This window comes from Rhinolophus hipposideros (genome assembly GCF_964194185.1).
Source record: "Rhinolophus hipposideros genome assembly, chromosome: 21".
NCBI lineage: Eukaryota > Metazoa > Chordata > Mammalia > Chiroptera > Rhinolophidae > Rhinolophus > Rhinolophus hipposideros.
Window position 1 is genome coordinate 45,503,805 of NC_138067.1, and position 21,887 is coordinate 45,525,691.

Here is a 21,887-nt window from a genome sequence, read left to right on the forward strand (position 1 = left end):
GAACTTTGAAAAAACAGGTTTATTACAGTAGTCCTCCTGTGCCTGTGATTTCATTTTCCACTTTTTTGGTTAGCCATGGTCAACCACAGCCCCAAAATATTAAATGCAAAATTCCAGAAATAAACAATTCATATGTTTTAGATTTCATGACATTCTGAGTAACGTGGTGAATCTCGTGCTGTTCTGGTCTGTCCTGCCTGGGCTGTGAACCATCCCTCTGTGTCTCCTTGATATATATGCTTCCAACCCATTCGTCACGTTGATTATCAGATCGACTGTCGCAGTATCGTGGTTCTTATGTTCAAGTAAACTTTATGGTAACCTAACGTTATGCCATAATGCCGACACCATTCACCTCACTTCATCTCATCAGGTAGGCACGTGCCATCTCACATCAGCACAAGAAGAAGGATAAGTACAGTACAATAAGATATTGTGAGAGAGAGACACCACATTCACATAATCTTTATCGCAGTATATTGTTATAATTGTTCTATTTTATTATTAGTTATTGGTGTTTATCTCTTACTGTGCCTAATTCATAAATGAAACTTTATCATAGGTACGTATGTATAGGTAAAGTCATAATACATATAAGGTTGGTACCATCCATGGTTTCAAGCAGCCACTGGGGGTCCCACGGATAAGGGGGGATGTCTGCACTCACAAGTCCTGGAGGACACACAACACACCCAACGACCTCTCAGCAAGGGCACAGGGAGTGAGAGAGAGCGAAAGAGAGAGAGAACCGGGGGTTCTGCCTTTACTGCGATGGAGGGTGGGGTGCCTAGGGTTTCATGGGTTCTCTACTGGCAAATTTAAAATATCAGAGTGGGAATTAAAGTTTGGGAAGGGAAAAGTGGGGTCATCCAGAGATCAGTTGTCTAGGTCACCAGGGCTTTCTAAGGGTAGACGTCACGGGTGGGGTAGCCAGGCTCTTCATGTGGCTGTGTAACTGACAACATGTTTACTGCAGATGGATTCCCTAGACATAGATGGATGACGTGGCAATCCACAGCTTAGCATCAGGCACTTGCAATGGAAAAAGTTAGACACTTACGCTGTAGTACTGCTGGTAAAGTTTTGGCTGCTTTGGTTTTAGTGCTCTCTTTTCAAAAACTAAATTAGTTTAACTGTAGAAGAGGGAGAGCATGAGCTCTTTTTTCAGTCCACCTTCTCATCCCAAATCTGTCCCTGAACTCAGGTTTGAAGGACAGGACGGTGTAAGCCAGATGAAAATAAGGTGGTGTGGCCTCTAGCAGAGGGAATCTCAAATTGCAAAAACTTCAATATGAACCAGCATAAAAGGCTGAAGGAACAAAGGCCGAGAGGAGAGGGTGGGTGAGTAGATAAATGTCAGGTGAAGATGCTTGTTACGGATTGTCTAAGGCCAGAGAACTGTGAATTGATTTTTGTAGGAGACAGTCAGGGTCAGCTCTCTGGCTTGTCCAAATTTGCCACAGAGACCTTAACCCAGACAGGAATCAGAAGGGCCTGTGGAAGGAGCTCTCACAGCCCACGTGGTCCCAAGAGCCCTGCAGGAAGAACTCTATGGTTACAACAGAGCTCTATGGTCATAACAGCCTCTCCCCTTCCTCTTCCCCTCTGTAAAAACGATTTCCTGCTTCTTCTTGTGCAGTGTGTGCATACGGCTCGCTATGGCTGTACATATACCTTGCAACACTTTCTTTTTCCCTGAATGACTCCTCTTTATGACAAAATACCTAGTTGACCTTTGTTTTCGGTCAGCAGACTTGCAAAGAATCTTATGGGACCCGTAAACGAGATAGGGAGGGGACTGGAAGTCAGGAGGAACGTGCTGGAAAATTTGACAGGTAAAAATGGGGTGAGGAGATGACGCCAGGGAGACTGTAAGATACGAAATTATGAAACGAATGTGAGGATGAGGGGCTGGTCTTTCCCTGAGGAGGCTTCGAAGAGTTCTGGGAGGGACAGTGACACCAACAAGTTGGCACCCGGCGCTCTGTGCCTGGTCACCCCTGGCCTCAGGAGAACTTACAAGCAAGACTTTTCTGTTAAACAAAAGAGAGACCAGCAAGCCCTGAGCACACTCCATGTGACAGGGCTTCTGTTGGTTGATTTCTGGGTTAATTTCTTTAATGCTCACAACCACCCTCGAGGTAGGCTGCATGATATCTGATGTACAGAATGGGCAACTGAGGAACAGAGAGATAGAGTGAATTGCTTGATAACTATGCCTTAGGAAGTGCTAAAGCCTGCAGTGTAGCCCAAGTCTTTCTAGTCCTGTCACCTGTCTGTTCATGTTGCCAAAAGGCTCCTCCTGCGACAACAATTCGTCCCTGATTTCTTTCCCTGACAGGGGCTGTGATCCCTCCGGCCAAGACTGAGCCCTGGGTGGGTCCTCATTTCCTTGTATTGATCTCCGAGTACTCGCAGGTGCTGGTGGCCTCCTGGTCCTGAGGGTCCCGCCACTTTGTCCCGTGAAAGCTGAGGTTTGCATAGTGCAGCTCCCCCTGTTGCTCCCCTGAGGAAGGGGCATCCCCGGCAGGTAGCGCTTGCTCTGGGGGGCTGTCTGGCTGGGGCTTCTGCTTTGAACCCTGAGTGAAGGGGAGAGAAGAGAGTCAGGGAAGAAGTAAGGCGGGCATGGTCCCCAGGGCAAGTTGGGCTGATGGGAGAGATGTTCATTTATCTTATTCTACACACATTTCTTACAAACTCAACTATTTGCTCATTCATTTGAATTTTTGTAACACTATAATTGATTAGATCATATCAGGGGCTTACTAATACATTTAATCATCACAAAAATACAGTATAAAGGATACTCTTATTATCCCCATTTGCAGATAGGGGAACTGAGGTGGGACAGGTGAAGTAACATGCCCAGAATGGGTAGAAGGTTCAGAGGAAATGGTCTGGCAGCCTTTATCTGGCAACGAGGTGAGGTGGGCTCAGTGGTCAGCAGGGGTAGGGCAGGGGGCTGACCATTGGCTCCGAGAGAGGAAGGGGAAGAACCCAAAGAAAGTCACTCCCAGCTGCCTGCCCAGCTGACCGCAGAGGAGTGGCTTTGGGGAATGCTAAGGAGCCGTCTGGACTCGCTGAATGGACGTGCACACGCAGGAAAAGACACCCACATCACTCACCAAGGCCACTGGACCCACGACAGCGTCTTCATCATCCAGGCCCTTTAGTCTCCTGGACGCCTGTTTCCTGCGGGCTCTCGCTCTAAGGGGAGGAATGAAAACACTGCAGCCAGAATGGCCCAGGCACAGGTGGGCACGCTGCCCTCACTCCCTGGTAACAACTGAGGCATCGAGGCCCTGAAACCAGACTCAGAGCCCCTCCTGACACGCAAGTGAGTTCTCTGTCCCCTGGGTGACCAGGCATTTGGCCAAGATTGAATTTCTAACACTAAAGACCCCGCTTACACACAAAAACTCGTACACGAGTGATCATAGCAGTGTTATTCGTGATAGTCAAAGTGTAGAAACAACCCAAATGTCCAAAACACATGAATGGACAAATACAATGTGCCCCATCCATTAAACGGAATATTATTTAGAAATAAAAATGAATAAAGTACTGACACATGCATGAACCTTGAAAATATCATGCTACATGAAAGAAGTCAGCCATGAAGGATCACATGTTATATAATTATATTTGTATGAGATGTCTACAATGGGAAAATCTAGAGAAATAGAAAATAGATTAGTGGTTGCCTAGAGCTGCGGGGAAGATGGGGACAGGATCACAGTTAAGGGGCGTGGGATTTCTTTTTGCTTGTTTCTTTTTCAGTTTGGCCTAATGAAAAAGTTCTAAAATTGATTGTGGTAATGGGTACATAACCTGTGTCAATGAACTAAACGCCGTTGAATTGTACACTTTAACCATATGGGAATTGTACCTCAATAAAGCTGTTACCCCCACCCACCTCCCAAAGTAGACCCTCTGGATGCACTCAGCTCTGCTTTTCTGTGATTCAGTGACACCTGTCATCACCGCCTACCACACACCTCCCTGTTCCTCCCCAGGACAAAGGCTTACATGCAAAAGATGAGACACGAGCATAGGGACAGCAGGGCCATGACACCAGCGCCTCCAAGAGCCCCAGGAACCACTCCCGCCAGGGACACTGACTTCCCTACAGAGAAAAGGGCATTGGATGACCCAGTCCCAGCACAGAGTCCCCTGTTTTCCCATCTCCTTACAGAACTGGCTGTTCAGACACAGCTGGAGGGCCCTGTCCTAGCAATCACCTGCTGTGCAGGCCCGAGCCCCTCACCCCCAGCTTCATCTCCAATCCACTCTTTTCTCCCTCAGCCTCAGTTCCCAGCAGACCCTCTGACCTGGCATCAGCAGGACAGTGACACTCTGGGTCCCATGGGCATTCGCAGCCTTGCAGCTGAGTCCGAGGCTGGAGCTGAGCCCCTCGCTGAGGCTCAAAGAGCTGTTGGCCCAGGGACCCTCTGAGCTGAAGGTGACCTTGAAAGAGGTGTTGCTGAAGTTCCCCTCCAGCAGCCTCTCTCCCAGCTGCCAGCGCACGGAGGGGGCCGGCTGGGCTCTGGAGGAGCAGCTGCAGTGCAGCTTCTTGTCCCCCCAGGAGCAGGAGACCTGTGGGAGGTCTGGGGGAGAGAGGAGAAAGGTCAGCGCTGCCTCTCCCCTCCCCAGCACCCAGGTGTCCTGCCCCCAGGGGTCCCCACACTCACAGGCCACGGAGAGGCTCAGAGAGACATTTGGGGAGCCCAGCGGGTGCTGGGCTTGGCAGGTGAACTCTCCTTCTTCACTCCCCACTCGAGGCAGCTCCAGGATCCCGGTGCTGGAGATGCGGGTGGTGTTCAGGGCTGAGGATCCCCGGAACCAGCTCAGTTCTGCAGGGGGGTTGCTGTCAGCAGCACAGAGCAGCCGCAGAGCCTGGCCCTCCAGTATGGGAAGGGGAGAAGTGGTTTGCAGAATCTCTAAGGCTTTGGGGAGAGAAGTGCAAAGAGAGAGTGACAGAGAGAGAGAGAGAGAGAGAGAGAGAGAGAGAGAGAGAGACATGTGGAACGAACAAGTTCAGGGAGGTAAGGGAGGGAGGGTGGTAACTTTTATCCTTGCCCTTGCCGTATCTGATCCCATTCAAGCTTTGATGACCCATCTGGTCCATGGTGGCCCCAGAAACACATCCCAGCCCCAGCGAGACGAAGCTTTTTCCTACCTGTGACATTTCTGAAGATGCGTATGGTGAGGTTCTGTGGGGCATCTGGGATAGAAACATATGCCCCACTCAGAGGTGAGGAGCGGGATGGAAGCTGACCCCTACCCGAGGAGGGGTGGTGGGACCCAGGAAGGTGGAATTCCTGTCCAGGCTGACTCCTCACCTAGACTCAGATGCATGAGAGTCTTCTCAGGTCAGCCTAGCCTCCCCATCTCCGTCCCCTACACACACACACACACACACACACACACACACACACACACACACACAGCACTGCTACTACCCACAGGGACCCAGCCACCCCTCCAAACTCACAGGACACATTGAGCAGGATGGTTCTCTGCGTAATCACGTTATATTCTTGCTGTATCACCTGACAGGTGAGGTTCGTGCCGTGGTCCTGGGGCCTCAGGGTGAGGTTTAGCACCGAGGAGTGAAGGGCCTGGGGGTCCAGCGAGTCAAGAGCAGCCCCCACCCAGGAGAAGGTCAGAGGTCTTCCCCTTTCGCAGGACCCTGGCAGGTTGCAGGTCAGGCGTGTGGGGCGGCCGGACTCCAGAGGCTCCGGAACGTGGATGTCGGGTTCCTCTGTGAGGGCTGAGGAGGAGAGAGGTGCTGCTTGGGCCCCAAGGGGTGGGGACCCACAGTGTGACCCTGAGAGGGACCCACGCCTTGGGGCCTGAGCTCACCCCAGGTCCTGTGTCTCTTCCCACAACAACACCCCCTAGGCCTGGACAGGGAGTGTTCCAGTGTCCTGTTCCTGTCCTAAGACAGGGGTTCCATGTCCCAGGTCCTCTTCTGGGCCCCTGCCATACCTGTCACCTGCAAATGCAGCTTCTTATCTGTGTAACTATATTTCACATAATATCCTCTCTCCACTCGGAAGAAGTAGGTTCCTGTGTCGCTCCTCCTGGCATTGCTGATGCTCAGCGAACAGCTGTTGGTCCTGGGGTCCTCAAGGAGGCGGAATCGGTCAGAGGTCTCAGTGTTTGCTGGTTTATCTGGGTTGTTTGAGGCCACAAGATTACTGTGTTGTATGTTGTCCCCATCCCGGTACCAGTAGGTGTGGAGTACATCAGAGGAATACCGCAGATTCCAGGGGTAGGAGAAGGAGCAGGGCACGTGGACGCACAGACCCTCCTGCACTGTCACCGACTCCTTCAGTCTGAGCTCGTACCCTGGCTTCTCCTGCAGGGACCCTGGGGGGACACAGAGCCTCAGCTGCAGCTGCAGCCCCTCCCCAGCCTGTGCTGGCGCCCGGGACCCTGGGCCACTCACCTCCCCACAGCAAGGGCAACAGCAGCAGAGGCACCATGTCTGCATCTGACAGGGCAGAGGCGGGGTGAGGTTCTCTGTAGGGAAGGAAATGCTGAGAGTGTGGGGTGCGGCCTAGGACGCCCCAGCAGGAAGCCCAGGCTCAGAGAGCTGTGGCCACGCCTGGAAGGGAAACAGGCTCCACAGGCCTGCAGGGTGAGCTGGGGGCTGAGAAATCACCCTGTCCTACCCTCTGCCCCCATCCGACCCTGCAGGTGGATATACCGAAGTCCCCAGAGGTTGAGAAACTTGTCCAGATGTGAATCTGGAAGTGACCACCTTGCACATCATGTTTAAGTCAAGAGCGGGGTCACTGAAGGGGGCCAACACGGTTGGAAGAACAGGGCTGGTCCTCGGGACTCAGGGTAGCCACCCTCCAGCTGAAACCACTGCATGCTCTGGAAAAGGATAATTTTAAATTTTCTGAAGATCGTTCAAGTGCTGGCAAGAAAGAAGGGAATTTAGACTCAAATCCAGTGGACGGTGGAGTCCAGGGGAAAGCTGAGCAGTGAAGCCCCTTTGCGCTGAGGGTTCTGGGGACGTGGGTGGGTGCACGAGTGTTGGTCTCCATGAGTTTAAGGTCAGTGGGGCAGATGGAGCACAGGCCTGCTCCTAACGGGATGTGGAAAGGGAGACACTCGCCCCATTCAGCGGGGACTCCAAAGGCTAGACATCGGCACAGAAGCAAATTTGCTGCCTGAAAGCTCAGGAAGCTCCATCTTCAGGGTCCTTCACATGTTTGGTCCTTTTTTCAAAGCCCGACAAGGGCTCTAGTGTTATGAGGAAATGACCTGTAATCCTACTGCTCTTTTGTGAAAGTAACTTGATAAACTTTTTCCCAAATGTGACAATGACCTTAAACATTTTAGACATTCCCAGTAACAAGTTTTGGGATTGAAAGAAAGTTTCTTGAAGCATACAAGAGTAAAAGAAATTTCAATCAATCGTGATGGAGAAAATATTGAATTCTCTTTCTATTCTCTATATTATATAAATATACTACTTATCACAATAAATAATATTTACTAATATATTAATATTTATTACTATATGGCAATTATTGTCATAAAAAGAGGCAATCAAAGAGCATCAGCCATAAATGTGGGGAACATGTGTTATGCAGGAGTACCAGACAGTATGCTGTACTACTACTAAAAATAGTCTGTAATTTTCTTGGATTGTCTTATATTTTTATTTTGAGCATTTTAGTTTTTGTGACTTCATGCAATGTGCTTTACCATTTCAGAAAAATTCACATGGGTGCCACATTTTGTGTTTTCTTTCTGAAGCAGTGATCTCCACATTCGTATAAATGTCAGGCTCCACAAAACCTGGCTCTGCCCCTGCCCACGGGGTCCACGTGAACAGGAGGTAACCAGCCCTATCCCCCACCCACCCCTGACTGCATGTATTGCAGAGAACATTGTCTTGTGCAAGCAAAGGACTAAAGAAAGCAGGACTCCCATGGCTGTGTCCCCACAATGCACATCACTGAGTGGCCTAGCAAAACTCTAGTTGAGATTATCAAAAAGAGAAGAAACCCCAAGTGTTGGCAAGGATGTGGAGAAAGGGCAACCCTCTTGCACTGTTGGTGGGAATGTAAATTGGTGCAGCCACTACGCTCCCATATGATCCAGCAATTCCACTTCTGGGTATTATTCAGAAGAATTTAAGACACTAACTTGAAAAGATACATGCACCCCTCTGTTCATTGCAGAATTATTTACAATAGCCATAATATAGAGGCAAGCTGGAGTCCATTGACCAATGAATGGATGAAGAAAACGTGGCACACATACAATAGAATATTTTTTCTTATTGTTCAGTTATAAAAAAGAAGGAAATCCTGCCACTTGCAACAACATGGGTGGACCGTGAGCGCATTATGCTGAGTGAAATAGTCAGACGGAGAAAGACACATACTGTATGATCACACTCATATGTGGGAACTTTAAAACAATAGAACTCATACGTATGGAGACCAGATTGGTGGTTGCCAGAGACAGAGGGTAGGGGGTGGGCAAAAAGTACAACCATATAGTTATAAAATAATTAAATCCTGGAGATGTAATGCATAGCTTGATGACTATAATTAATGATATTAGACAATGATAATATTAACTATGATAATATAGTTAATAACACTGTGTTGTATATTTGAAAATTGCTAAGAGAGAAAATTCCTAAAAGTTCTGATCACAAGAAAAAAATGTGTAACTACATGCGGTGATGGATGTTTACTTGTCATGTTGTGGTGAGCAGTTCACAATATGTACATATGTTAAATCACGATGTCGGACACCTGAAACTAACATAATGTTACCTGTCAATTATATCTCAATAAAATACTTACATAAGAAAACTAAAAAAACCAAAAAACAAAGAAAACCTCCCTCTGAGCACTGAGACTCGAGTGGTGCAAGACGTCCAGGCAGAGCTTCCTTTGTGCTCCATTAGTGTTTCAACATCTGCATAACAAATTCCTTGTGTGAAATTACCACTGCTGAAATACATGGTGTGGCTTCTGTTTTCAATGTGGGCCCTTGACTGATTCAATTTCAAGAGATAAAAAAAGTGAGCATTGGGTGATTTCAAATGGCCTCCTGATAAAACCCACGGCCAAGTAGGAGTGAAAGAGAATTTCCCTAACAAGATAAAGGGTGTCTTCAGCACACATCATACCTAATGCAGTCGCATCAGGTACTAGTTCAGAAAGGTAATAACACCAAGTAAAAGGTGTTGAAAAGAAAACAAAGAGGTCTTTCTTCATAAATGATTATACATATAAAAAATGCACAAGTGTATACAGATATATTTGCGGGCTTAATAAGAGAGTCAGTGGGATTGCTAGAGACAAAATGAAATTACAAAATCAAACGCATTTCTGTACCACAGTAATAAACAAAAACGGGATGTTATAAACAATGCCATTGACAACAGCATCAAACCCTGTGATCCACCTGGGACATGTGTCGCTCTCTAGAGACGTACATAACAAAAGTACAATGTGCACTTCCTCAATGGAGGAAATTACAAATCTGCACTGAAAGACAGCAAAGATGTAAATAAATAGAAAAAATATGCATGTTAATGGATTTGAAACCAGTATTATACAAATGTCAATTCTATCCTAATTGACCTGCAGAATAAAGCAATATGTCTGTCACCCAATCTCCCAATTGACTTTTCTGGAACTTGATACGCTGTTGTAAAATTTACATTGAAGTAGAAATTTCCAAGGAAAGCCACTGCAATCATGAAGAAGAACATTGTGTGAGGACTGGCTCTGTAAGATATTAAGATGAATTACAGCATTACAGAGAATAAGACAGTATTGTGCTGACACAGGAATAGACCACAGGAACGGAGTAGGGGCACCAAAACACGGTAGACCTCAACCACAGGAAACATCATGCACGATAGAGGAGGTGATACAAAGAAGTGACAAAAAGATAGACATTCCAATAATACGTGGGCTACTAGGGACCCGAATGCAGTCGAATGAAATTGCACCCCTAGCTCTTAAGATGCACTAAGCTCAAGGGCAGGTGGACTGGAGACCTAGTGCTTTCCGTGAGACAAGACAATAGAGCTATTAGAAGACAATGTCACAGGACAGCTCCATGAACTTAAGGGAGGGAAGCTTCCTGAACAAGACATAAATAGCACTCTTTATAAAGAGAAACATTGAAAACACGGACTGTGTTAGATTAAGGACTCTTCATAAAACACACCATGGGCAGTGCTCAATCATCTGTCTTCTAGTACAAGAAGATGTCTACAACACAATAAGCATCAAAGTATCAGCCTCCAGGACTGAAGAAGAATTTCTGTAAATACATAAGAAACAGAAAATACAGAAAATGGGCTCACTCGAGCAGGCGCCTGCCTCATAAAGGACAGCATACGACAACCAGTAAACAAATACAAAGCTGCTCCACACCATTCACAAGCAGGAAAGTGCACATGAAAACCATAGCAAGACACTATTATACTTGCTCCAAGTTGGCAAACATTAAAATGTCTGAAAACACTCAGTGTTAGTGAAAGTGTGGGACAATGGTTGTTGGAAGTTAAATGGGTACAAGCACGTCAGAGAAAAATAGCGGCATCTAATAAACTGAGGCTGGGCTTATATCACGACCAGCAATATTGCACCCCTAGACTTTTGTTCTAGAGCAGTGCTGTCCGATGTGCTGGCCAATCGCCACATGTGGCGGCTGACCACTGGAAAGGTGACTATAAGGATGTGGGCTGTAAGGTGCCATAAGACGTGCTCTGAGGGTAACACATGCCGGATTTAGAAATCTTACTACAAGAAAATGATTGAACTGTTTATGTTGGTATTCTGAGACCAATTTAAATAGGAGTCAAGGGGACGTTTCTCCCACATCACCAGTAAGCAGCAATCCTACTGAATTCTGACGCTATCTGCCTGGAGACAGTGTCAGATTCCAGGGGTTAAGGGTTCAGTTCTTAACCTGCCCCCCAACCCGACATCAGATGTCAGTCACGAGTCCAGGTTGCCTCCTGTGCTTCTGCACAACTGGCTATAAATCAGAGGTTCCCAACACCTCCTGCCTTCGGACTTATTCATTTCTAAGAGCGGCTCCCAGAACTCAGAGCACGTTTTACTTACCAGGTCACTGGTTTCACTTAAAAGGATATAATTCAGGAACAGCCAGACAGAAGACATGCACAGGGCCAGGTATGAAGTAAGGGGCGTGCAGCTCCAATTGCCTCTGTGAGGTCACCACTCTCCCACCACCTCCACGTGCCCAGCAACTGGAAGCTCTCTGAACCCTGTCACTGTGGGTTTTATAGAGGCTTCATTGCACAATCCTGATTAACTAAATCATTGGACGTTGGTGATCGATACAACCTCCAGCCCCTCTCTCCACTCCTGCTCCCCTCTGGCCTTCCCCCCACTGATACTAGTGGCTTCTGTGAGGCTGGAGATTCCACGTGTTGCCCCAAGGCAGCCTCGTTCCCCCAGCGCCATACTCTGCCCTGTCTGTTAGGAGTGAGGAACAGATGCAGTGGGTGAGAGGAGAGGAAGTTGCAACCGGAAGCCACAAGGTATAGACTGAAGGGCAGCAGAGGAAATTGCCCATAACCTGTACCAGGCAGGACGGGCCCCAAGGGCAGAGCCAGGCCAGGCCAGCCCACCTCAGGAGCGCAGGCCCATCCTAAAAGAAAGAAATTAACCCAGACCAGTGAACTGGGGAAAAGAAGCAACTATTTTCACAGGCCAGAAGGGCTAGTAAGGAGTACAGAAGGGCTAGTAAGGCTCATAGTAAGGAGTGTGTGTGTGTGTGTGTGTGTGTGTGTGTGTGTTTAAAAACTAATGATACACCTTTTTGTTGAGGTGACATTCACATGACATAAAATTACTACTAATAATTTTGGATGTGCAATCTTTTGGCGCTATTCATCACTACACTTTCCCCATCATTTTCTTTACACCATGCCTTTACCATACCTGCCTTGCCCTTGTAGGAATGTAATCTGTGGGTTCCTAGAGAGATTAATGCACTGACGCACCAAACGAAAACCCCACAGGCCAAGTGTGTCTCTAATTCAGCCTCTCAGCAAAGGTCTGGCTCACCCAAAGGCTGGATGGAAGCCCAAGGTCATGTCCCCCTGCTGGACAAGGTGCATCAGCACACATATGGTCCAGAACACTTCTGACAGGAGACCCTTCCTCTCTGTGGAAGCAAGTACCTCCTGGTTCCCCTACTCTAACAATCTGAGCGAGTCTAGTCGTCAGGGGCATTTGCTGGTCCTTAAGGAACTAAAACTGACTTGGATTGTGTTTTGTGCATTTCTATCTAGAGTCCGTGATAGCCCCTACAGGAGAAGACTGAACTCATTGCTCACACTCATTACAGGTTTGGCCCAGAGCCATTAGCTAATCACAGTCAGTCTCAGAATCCCACGGGTAGGAGAAGGTATAGAGCTCGAGGTCGTGCAGGCCCCCCTGGACCCCTTTCCTGGAGGGCAGAGGCAGCAGGCAACTCCACCTCAGCCCCGTGTGAAGGCCGCACCCTCACCCCTTTGCCCAAGTCCACTCTATAGCAGGAATTTTTGTCAAAAGACAATATGAAAACTTTTAAAGCAGCCAAATATTGTGAATAATACAAATAGTTGCCTTCTAGGGAGAGACAATAATAAAAAAGAGACTTTGCAAGAAACTCTTTGCAAGTTTCTTTTACAAGAAACTGTAAAACAGAACATGATGGGGTGATGTCTTTAAAGGGATTTTAAAAACACGTCACCCAGAATTTCACACCCCACACAAAATACACTCAAAATTTAAATTGAAATAATATTTAAGGATAAAATAAGCAAACATCCTTGAAGTCCAATAGACTTTTGTTGTACAAATACTAAAGGAACTTCTTCAGGCTAAAGGGAAATGTGGGGAGTTTTGACCTATTTAATAATGGCAACATATATATACCATAAAATGTACCATCTTTCAGTATTTTGCCATGTTCAATTACTATTTAAGTAATTGATCATTGTTAAGTACACAGTTCAGTAGGTTTAAGAATATTCACACTGTTGTGTGACAGATCTCCAGGACTTCTCCTTCTGAAACTGAAACTTTTTACCCATTAAACAATGACTCCTAATTTTCCCCACCCCCACCCCTGGTACCCACCATTCTACTTTCTGTTTCTATGAACTTGACTACTTACTCTTGGAAGTGGAATTATACAGTATTTGTGTTTTATGACCATCTTATTTCGCTGAGCACAGGGTTCTCAAGGTTGTAGCATGAAACAGGACCTCTTTTCGTTTAAGACTGAATAATTTTCCATTGTATGTGCTATAGGTTGAACTTTGGAGGGTCAGGGGTGGAGTGCTATAGACTGAATGTTCATGCCCCCCAAATAAAGACATTGATATCTTAAACCCCCAAGGGGCTCGTATAAGCAGGTGGGGCCTCTGGAAGGCCTGAGATAGCCCCTCCCTTCCCACCATGTACAAACACAGCGAGAAGGAAGCCATCTGCAACGTGGAAGAGGGTCCTCACCAGAACCCAGCCGCGCTGGCACCCGGATCTTGGACTTCCAGCCTCCAGTCTTGTGAGCGATACACGTCTGCTATTTATAAGCCACCCAGTCTATGGTATTTTGTTAAAACATCCTGATCAGACTAAGACATCTCACATTTTGTTTATCCCTTTATCCATCAATTGACATTGAGGTTGCTTACACCTCTTGACTCGTGTGAATAATGCTGCTGTAAATGTGGGTGTGCAAATACCTCTTTGAGATTCTGTTTTCATTTCTTTTGAATATGTACTCAGAGGTGGGACTGTTAGACCTAATTTTGACTTTTTGAGGACCTGCCATATTGTTCTCCATAGCAACTGTACCATTTTACAATCCCACCAAATGAACACAGTGGTTCCAAGTTTTCCACATCCTCACCAGCACTTGTTATTTTCTGGGTTTTGTTTGTTTGTTTATAGTAACCACCCTAGAGGGTGTTAGGTGATACCTCATTATAGTTTTGATTTGCATTTCTCTAAAGATTACTGATGTTGAATATCCTTTCATAAATTCGATGGCCATTTGTATGTCATCTTTGGAGAAATGTCTACTCAAGGCCACGCCCATCTTAAACCGTGTTGTTTGGCGTTTTCATGTTGATTTGGGGGGTTCTTTATGTATTCTGGATACTAACACCTTATTGGGTCCATTTGGTCTCCAATTCCTTAGGTCATCTTTGGAATCTGTTGATTTTGTCCTTTTGTGCACAGAAAATTTTGTTTGCTATAGCCCAATATATCTATTTTTGTTTTTGTTCTCTATGCTTTTGGTATAAATATCCAGAAAGTAAGTGCCAAAATCAATGTCATGAGGTTTTTCCCCCATGTTTTCTCCTAAGAGGGTTAGTTTTTGGTCTTTAATAGATTTTGAATTAATTTTGTGTAGAGGAAAATGATTTTGTGATGAAAACCTAGAGTTGTGTGAAAGAAACATAACTGTGGAGGTAATATTTCAAAATATTCATTGTTTAAATGTTGTATGCTCTCTCTTATGTGTGGAATCAAAAATAGCTGAACTCATAGAAATAGAGAGTAGAATGGTAGGTGTCAGGGACTAAATAAAGGTGAGGAAACAGGGAGATGTTGGTCAAGGGTACAAACTTCCAGCTCTGAGATGAATCAATTCTGGGGATCTAATGTACAGCATGATGACTATAGTTAATTGTCTCGTTTTAGAGTATATCTTTAATGTTCTAACCATTTACAAATGGAAATTACGTGAGAGGATGGTAGTGTTAACTAACCTTATTGTGGTAATCATTTCACAATCTATGTGTGTAACAAATAATCACATTGTCCAACTTAAATTTACATGAAATATGTCAATAATGTCTCAATAAATCTTGGAAAACACTCATTTTTAAAATCAAAAGTATTATAATGTTCTGTGAAGTTTATCACATTTACAGGTGTAAGATATGTGACAATAATAATCCAAGTAGTGAGAGAATGGTTATACGTGTCTGAAGTATTGACATTTTTTTCATTATTCAAGAATAGATAAAATTAGCAATACAAACACAATTGCAATATAACAAGGATGTATATTTTAATAAGTAGGCAACTGTAAACAAAGACTAATAGAGAAGATTAATAAAAGTCTGTGAGTAATCCAATATAGCAAAGAAAGATTTTTTTTAAAAAAAGAAAGAAACAGGACAAATGGACTACAACTATAAATAGGATTGACTTACGTCCAGCTATACCAGTAATTACATTGTCTAATAAAACCAAACAATCTAAATAGAAGGTAGATTTTGCCAGACTTGATTTTCAAAAACAACATAAGATATTTGAGAGACATACTTCAATCGTAAGAGTGTAAGATGAGAAACAAAGACTGCAAAGGATATGACATATAAAGGTACCCAAAAATGCTTACAATGATATCTGCAAGAAGTATTTCTAAAGAGAAAGTTCAGTTCAACAACAATATATGATAATTCTACATGTATATGCACCTAATAACATAGTTTCAAAACATGCAAATGCAAGTTGATGGATCTCCCTCTGTCAGTAACTAGTAGAACAAGCAAAACAATAAAATAAAATAAAATCAGTTGCAGACAGAAAAGATCTGAACACAATAATGCAACTTGACCTAAATTATAGATAGAAAACACTACACCCAAGACTGCAAAATATACTTTATTCTCAATCAAGCAGAAGGAAGGAATAACAAGGATAAAGCAGAAATCGATAAAATTAAAAGGAGAAAAGTAGTTTCAAAACAATGAATGCAAATACTGGGATTTTAAAAATACCAATCAATGCGGGTGGCCGGTGATCTTAACAACAAGGTTGCCGGTTCGATCCCCACATGGGCCACAGTGAGCTGTGCCCTCCACAACCAGATTGAAACAACTACTTGACTTCAATGGGTCCTGGTAAAAACACACTTAAAAATAAATAAAAGTTAAAAAAAATACCAGTGAGGTTGACAAATGTCTAACAAGGTTTATAAGATTAAGAAAAAGCAAGAAGATACAAACTATCAATATCCTGCATGGAAAAGTTGATATCACTGCCCACCCAACACATATTGGAAGGACAATAAAGGGTTCCTCTGAGCACCTCCGTGCACAAAAATTGAACGACTTAAACAAATGAAGCAATTCCAGGAAAAGCACCCACTATAGTTTGACCATTTCTTATAAAGTTAAATATAAACTTACCACTTGGCCCAGTAATCCCACTCGGAGGAATCTATCCAAGGGAAATGACAACATATGTCCTCTCAAAGACTTGTCCGTGGATGTTTATAGCAGCGTTTTTCACAATCGTCCAAAACTGAAAACAACCCAAACGAACTTCATGGCTGAATGGATAAAGACGTGGTGCTTCTATGCAATGGAAGGCTACTGGGCAATGAAAAGAAATGAACTATGCTCAACTCAAAGCCATTGTGCCGAGTTAAGCAAGCCGGTCTCAAAACACTACACAGCACATGACCCATTTATATGACCTTCTTGAAAAGACGTAATTATTATTACACAGGACAGATCAGTGGTTGCCAGGGGTTAAGGTTGCTTGGAAGGTGGAACCGAAAAGGACTAGCACGAAGGGAACATTTGGGGTGATGGAATTATTCTGTGTTCTAATTTTGGTGGTGTTGATTAAGCAAACCTATATATTTTTAAAATTTACTCAACTCTACAGCAAATATAAATAAGTGGTACTATATGATCAGTTAAAAACAAAATTAATCAATTCCTATATTTGATAAGCTCTTTAAGATAGTGGAACATGCAAAGATTTCATAATTGGGACAGCAAGAACGCCACACATAGATGATCTGACCTTGCCTTTCCCCACCATCAGCATGTCTGGTGCTCCCTATGTCCGTGCAGAGTTTGGTGTGTTTCCCCTCACCTGCCCGACTGCCTCAGTTATTGACACATCACCTGAGCAGCCCGCCCACTTGTCAGACATCCAACCTCAGCTCGGCCTCCTTCTTTCTTTCTGGTAGCTTAACCGACCAGCAGGGCTAGGTGGATAGAGCCTGTTTGTTGAGCTTGGTGGAGGAAGCAGTGTGTGTATGCACAGAAGTATTCACCTAGTCGAACGCTTTAGCCTAGTATATTTTACTTAATTTAAGATAGGCTTCAAAAAACAATGAGTAAACAAAAAACTTACTTGAAACAGGTTTAACAAAGAGGAATAGAGGATTCAGATATCATTTGGTGCTAGAAACTCCCACAGACAGCAAATAGTAAACTCAATTTGTACTCGTATGTTGTATTATTTAATAAAACTTTTATTTATAATTAAATGTTGGGATATTTTATAACAATCATTATGAGGTAGGCATCTTTAATCCAGGAGAGAAGACCCGAGCTCCTGACCCTCCTGTGTATCTATGTCTACATTGACGCGGGAGTTTGGGAGACCAGAAACTCAGGTACCAGATAACTTCTGGGCAATGGGAGCATAAGGCCCCAAGTTCATTACCTTCCTGAGCCTGAGGATGGAGAGAGAAGAACTGGAGTGGTGGGGATGAGTGGAGCAGGACCAAAACGGAGACAGAAGGTAATTCAAATGGGAGAGGCACAGGCAGAAACAAGGGGACAGTCATTGGGGGTGTATTGCTTGTTTTTTATTTTCTGTATCTTATGACGTTTTGGGAGGGAATGAAGGAAGGAAGGAAGAAAGGAAGGAAGGAAGAAAGGAAGGAAGGAAGGAAGGAAGGAAGGAAGGAAGGAAGGAAGGAAGGAAGGAAGGGAATGGAAGGAAGGACGGAAGGGAATGGAAGGAAGGAAGGAAGGCAATAGAAGGAAGGAAGGAAGGGAATGGAAGGAAAAACGGAAGGGAATGGAAGGAAGGAAAGAAGGGAATGGAAGGAAGGAAGGAAGGAAGGAAGGAAGGAAGGAAGGAAGGAAGGAAGGAAGGAAGGAGAATGTAAGGAAGAAAAATCCTCTTTCAATAGCACTGACGTTCTGTGTCAACACTTGGTCACCTCCACAAATCAAAATCCCATGGGTATGACTGAGACAATGTGTGAGTCAAGTGTTTCCAGGGAGAAGCTGACATTGATGTCCCACGTCTGTCCCTCTGGGCTCCGTCGTGAGGAGGAGGGAGGCTCAGTCAGGACCTTGGCCTTGTTCTCTGGGGGCTTCCATACCTGCAGAGTGAACCCAGTCTCAGCTCAGAGAGCCGGCCACTTGAACTCTAACTCCAGGCAGGGAGGGACCGCTCAGGCCCATGTGGATTTCGGGCCAATCACCAGACATCCCTGTACAGGGAGAGGTCTGCTCACCTGGTATAGTAGATCCAGGTGAGGCCATAGGTAAGGAGGTAGCCAGCTCCCATGAGGGCCCCCCTGATTAGGGTGAGGACCAGGGGCCAGGAGCCCTGTTGCTCCTCAGCCACACATTTGCAGGAACGGGGGCTTCCTGGGGAAGACAAAAGGGGGTGAAGCTGTGTCCCAGCCACACGTTCCCCCCCCCACAGCCCCAATACCAGCAGGCTGCCAGCCCCCTGCATCTGTCTTGCAACTCACTCTGCACAGAGAGGCTGAAGGAAACGTTCTGGGAGCCCAGTGGGTGCTGAGCCTGGCAGGCGAACACCCCTCCATCTGCAGCCCCTACGTGGGGCAGCTCCAGAACTCCAGGTGCTGAGCGCTGGGAGGGGCTCAGGGCTTTTCCCTCCCGGGACCAGCTCAGCATGGAAGGGGGGTTGCTGTCAGCCTCGCAGACCAGGAGCAGGAACTGGCCCTCGAGGACAGACAGTGACATGCAGTTGCTCAGGGTCTTCAGGGCTGGTGGAGAGGCACAGCAAAGTGTGTTAAGGGCCGATGACCCTGGTGGTCAGGTCAGATTACCAGAAAGAAGGGGGTTGAGCTGAGGTAGGTCGGATAAGAGGTGGCCGGCAGCCTCGTGGAGATGTGTTGAGAACTGAGGGAGGCCGCAGGCAGGTGGGGGGCAGTGCACTCACGCCTGTAACTTGGCAGGAGCACCAAAGACACCATAATGGTGGGAGGGAAGCAGGGTGAAAAACTTTGGGGTCTCGGAGCCAGGCAGAGGGCATTGGGGTTTGCTCAGGGGGTTACTGGAGAGCAGTAGGGGCTGTGAGTAGGGGAGACTCAGATTCAGCGCTGAGTCTAGAAAAGCCCTGCTGGGGCCAATATCTGGATGAGAGGCATTAGTCAGGAGGCAGGGAGGGTGGGGAGGACGACCGCGTCCAGGGTGGAGGCAAGACTGGAGCTGGCTCTGGAGCCAAGGGCAAGGAGGAGAGGGAAGTGACTGGAGAAGTGACATTTTCGAGACTCGCTACCCCAGGGGGTGCAACTGGTGACAAAAAGAGTCACCTAGAGTGATGTCCCGACCCCGCCTGGGTCACATGGGGGACGTGGGGCAGCTGAGAGGTACCGGCAAGAGGCGGCTACATGTGCAGGTCTGTGGCTGGATGTAAAGTGGGGGGAGGCACCAGACTGGGTCGGGAGAGGGACGGGATCGCAGGTGGGGATGTGGGACGGGTGCGTGTGCCCGGGACAGTGGAGACACTAAAGCGGGGCTCCGGGAGGAGCTATGGGAATGGGAACATGGACGGGCGTGGAGATGATCAGTGCGGAGATGAAGGCAGGCGCGTATCAGAGGATGTGAGGGCAGATGGGAACTCAAGAGAAGGAAACAGAACTTGGCGTTGTCAACATTACAGACGCAGAAAGTGGGCAGTGGTTGCCAGGGGCTGGGGGCGTGGCGAGGGGATGGGGAGCTAGTGTCTGATGGGGACAGAATTTCAGGTGTGCAAGATGGAAAGCTCTCTGCATGTGGTTTCACAGCCCGTAAATGTGTCAACCCTGCAGAGCTGTCCCCTTGAAAACTGGTGAAGATGGTAAATTGTATGCTATGTGTGATTTACCATAATGAAAAATAAACTTAAATCCTAGAGAAAAGAACAGGGAGCAGCCAAAGGCATTACTGGGTCCATCAATGTGAGACGTTGGTGAGCAGGAGATGGGGAGACCCAGATCCAGGGGGCTGAGGAGGGAAGAAGGAGGGTCTCCCCGACCCCTGATCTGGCAGAGGCCCCGCTCCCCTGACAGCCCCAGAAAAGAGAGGATCTTTCCTACCTGTGGAGTTTCCTTTGGAAAAGCTGATGGTCAATCGTGGAGCATCTGGGAAGGGAAGATGTGATGAGTGCCAGGGGAGCACGTTCCTCGAGCGGAGTGGAAGGGGCTGCACTTCCCCAATTTGCTCTGGGGAAGGCACCCCAGGACTGGACCTCCTCTGGCCCCTACTACCCCCTACAGGGACCCAGCCACCCCTCCAAACTCACAGGACACATTGAGCAGGATGGTTCTCTCCGTAATCACGCTATATCCTTGCTGTTTCACCTGACAGGTGAGGTTGGTGCCGTGGTCCTGGGGCCTCAGGGTGAGGTTTAGCACTGAGGAGTGAAGGGCCTGGGGGTCCAGGGAGTCAACAGCAGCCCCCACCCAGGAGAAGGTCAGAGGTCTTCCCCCTTCGCAGGACCCTGGCAGGTTGCAGGTCAGGCGTGTGGGGCGGCCAGACTCCAGAGGCTCCAGAACGTGGATGTCGGGTTCCTCTGTGAGGGCTGAGGAGGAGAGAGGTGGTGCCTGGGCCCCAAGGGGTGGGGACCCAGAGTGTGACCCTGAGAGGGACCCACGCCTTGGGGCCTGAACTCACCCCTGGTCCTGTGTCTCTTCCCACAACAACACCCCCTAGGCCTGGACAGGGAGTGTTCCAGTGTCCTGTTCCTGTTCTAAGACAGGGGTCCCATGTCCCAGGTCCTCTTCTGGGCCCTGCCATACCTGTCACCTGCAAATGCAGCTTCTTATCTGTGTAACTATATTTCACATAATATCCTCTCTCCACTCGGAAGAAGTAGGTTCCTGTGTCGCTCCTCCTGGCATTGCTGATGCTCAGCGAACAGCTGTTGGTCCTGGAGTCCTCAAGGAGGCGGAATCGGTCAGAGGTCTCAGTGTTTGCTGGTTTATATGGGTTGTTTGAGGCCACAGGATAATTGCGTTGTACGTAGTCCCCACTCCGGTACCAGTAGATGTGGTGTACATCAGAGGAATACCGTGGATCCCAGGGGTAGGAGAAGGAGCAGGGCACGTGGACGCACAGACCCTCCTGCACTGTCACCGACTCCTTCAGTCTGAGCTCGTACCCTGGCTTCTCCTGCAGGGACCCTGGGGGACACAGAGCCTCAGCTGCAGCTGCAGCCCCTCCCCAGCCTGTGCTGGCGCCCAGGACCCTGGGCCACTCACCTCCCCACAGCAAGGGCAGCAGCAGCAGAGGCACCATGTTCTGCATCTGACAGGGCAGAGGCGGGGCCAGGTCCTCTGTAGGGAAGGAAATGCTGAGAGTGTGGGGTGCGGCCTAGGACGCCCCAGCAGGAAGCCCAGGCTCAGAGAGCTGTGGCCACGCCTGGAAGGGAAACAGGCTCCACAGGCCTGCGGGGTGAGCTGGGGGCTGAGAAACATGTCCCCTGTTTCCCCATTTCCCTATCTGAGCTACTGAGATAGAGACAGGCTGTCCAGGATCATAAGGCCCCACTGCCGCAGCCCTGCCCTCTTGTATCCCCTGGCCAACTCCCTGGGGACCAGAGCCACTGAGCCCTCAGGGAGACCGAAGACTGAACCCACTACCACATCATGGGAGCAGTGCCCAGGCTGTGGATCCAATTGGCAGAGGCCGGCCCCTCTGTCTGGAGAGAAGCTAAGTTTTCAGGGACGAATACATCAGGTGGACATGACCGTGGTCCCCCCCGTGACTCTGGGGCCTCCCCACCCCTTGGAGCTGGGTCCCCCTTCTCATCCATGTCCTCATCCCAGGCAGCCTCAGACTCTGGCCCTGGCGTTGATGC

At 47.4% G+C, this 21,887-nt stretch overlaps 1 protein-coding gene across 1 annotated transcript; it reads right to left on the reverse strand.

The window, feature by feature from the left end:
• Positions 1-21,325, reverse strand: LOC308489927 (sialic acid-binding Ig-like lectin 5; the record flags this gene model as incomplete). The annotated part of the gene is made up of 15 exons (XM_081031543.1): positions 1-2,579; positions 3,126-3,207; positions 4,030-4,126; positions 4,332-4,607; positions 4,692-4,946; positions 5,180-5,224; positions 5,495-5,773; positions 5,992-6,375; positions 6,455-6,528; positions 18,310-18,445; positions 18,553-18,810; positions 20,125-20,169; positions 20,331-20,609; positions 20,827-21,210; positions 21,289-21,325. 15 exons carry the CDS (start codon positions 21,323-21,325, stop codon positions 2,385-2,387), a joined length of 2,826 nt encoding a protein of 941 aa, XP_080887669.1. The 3' UTR covers positions 1-2,384.
• Between the last annotated feature and the right edge of the window lie 562 nt (positions 21,326-21,887).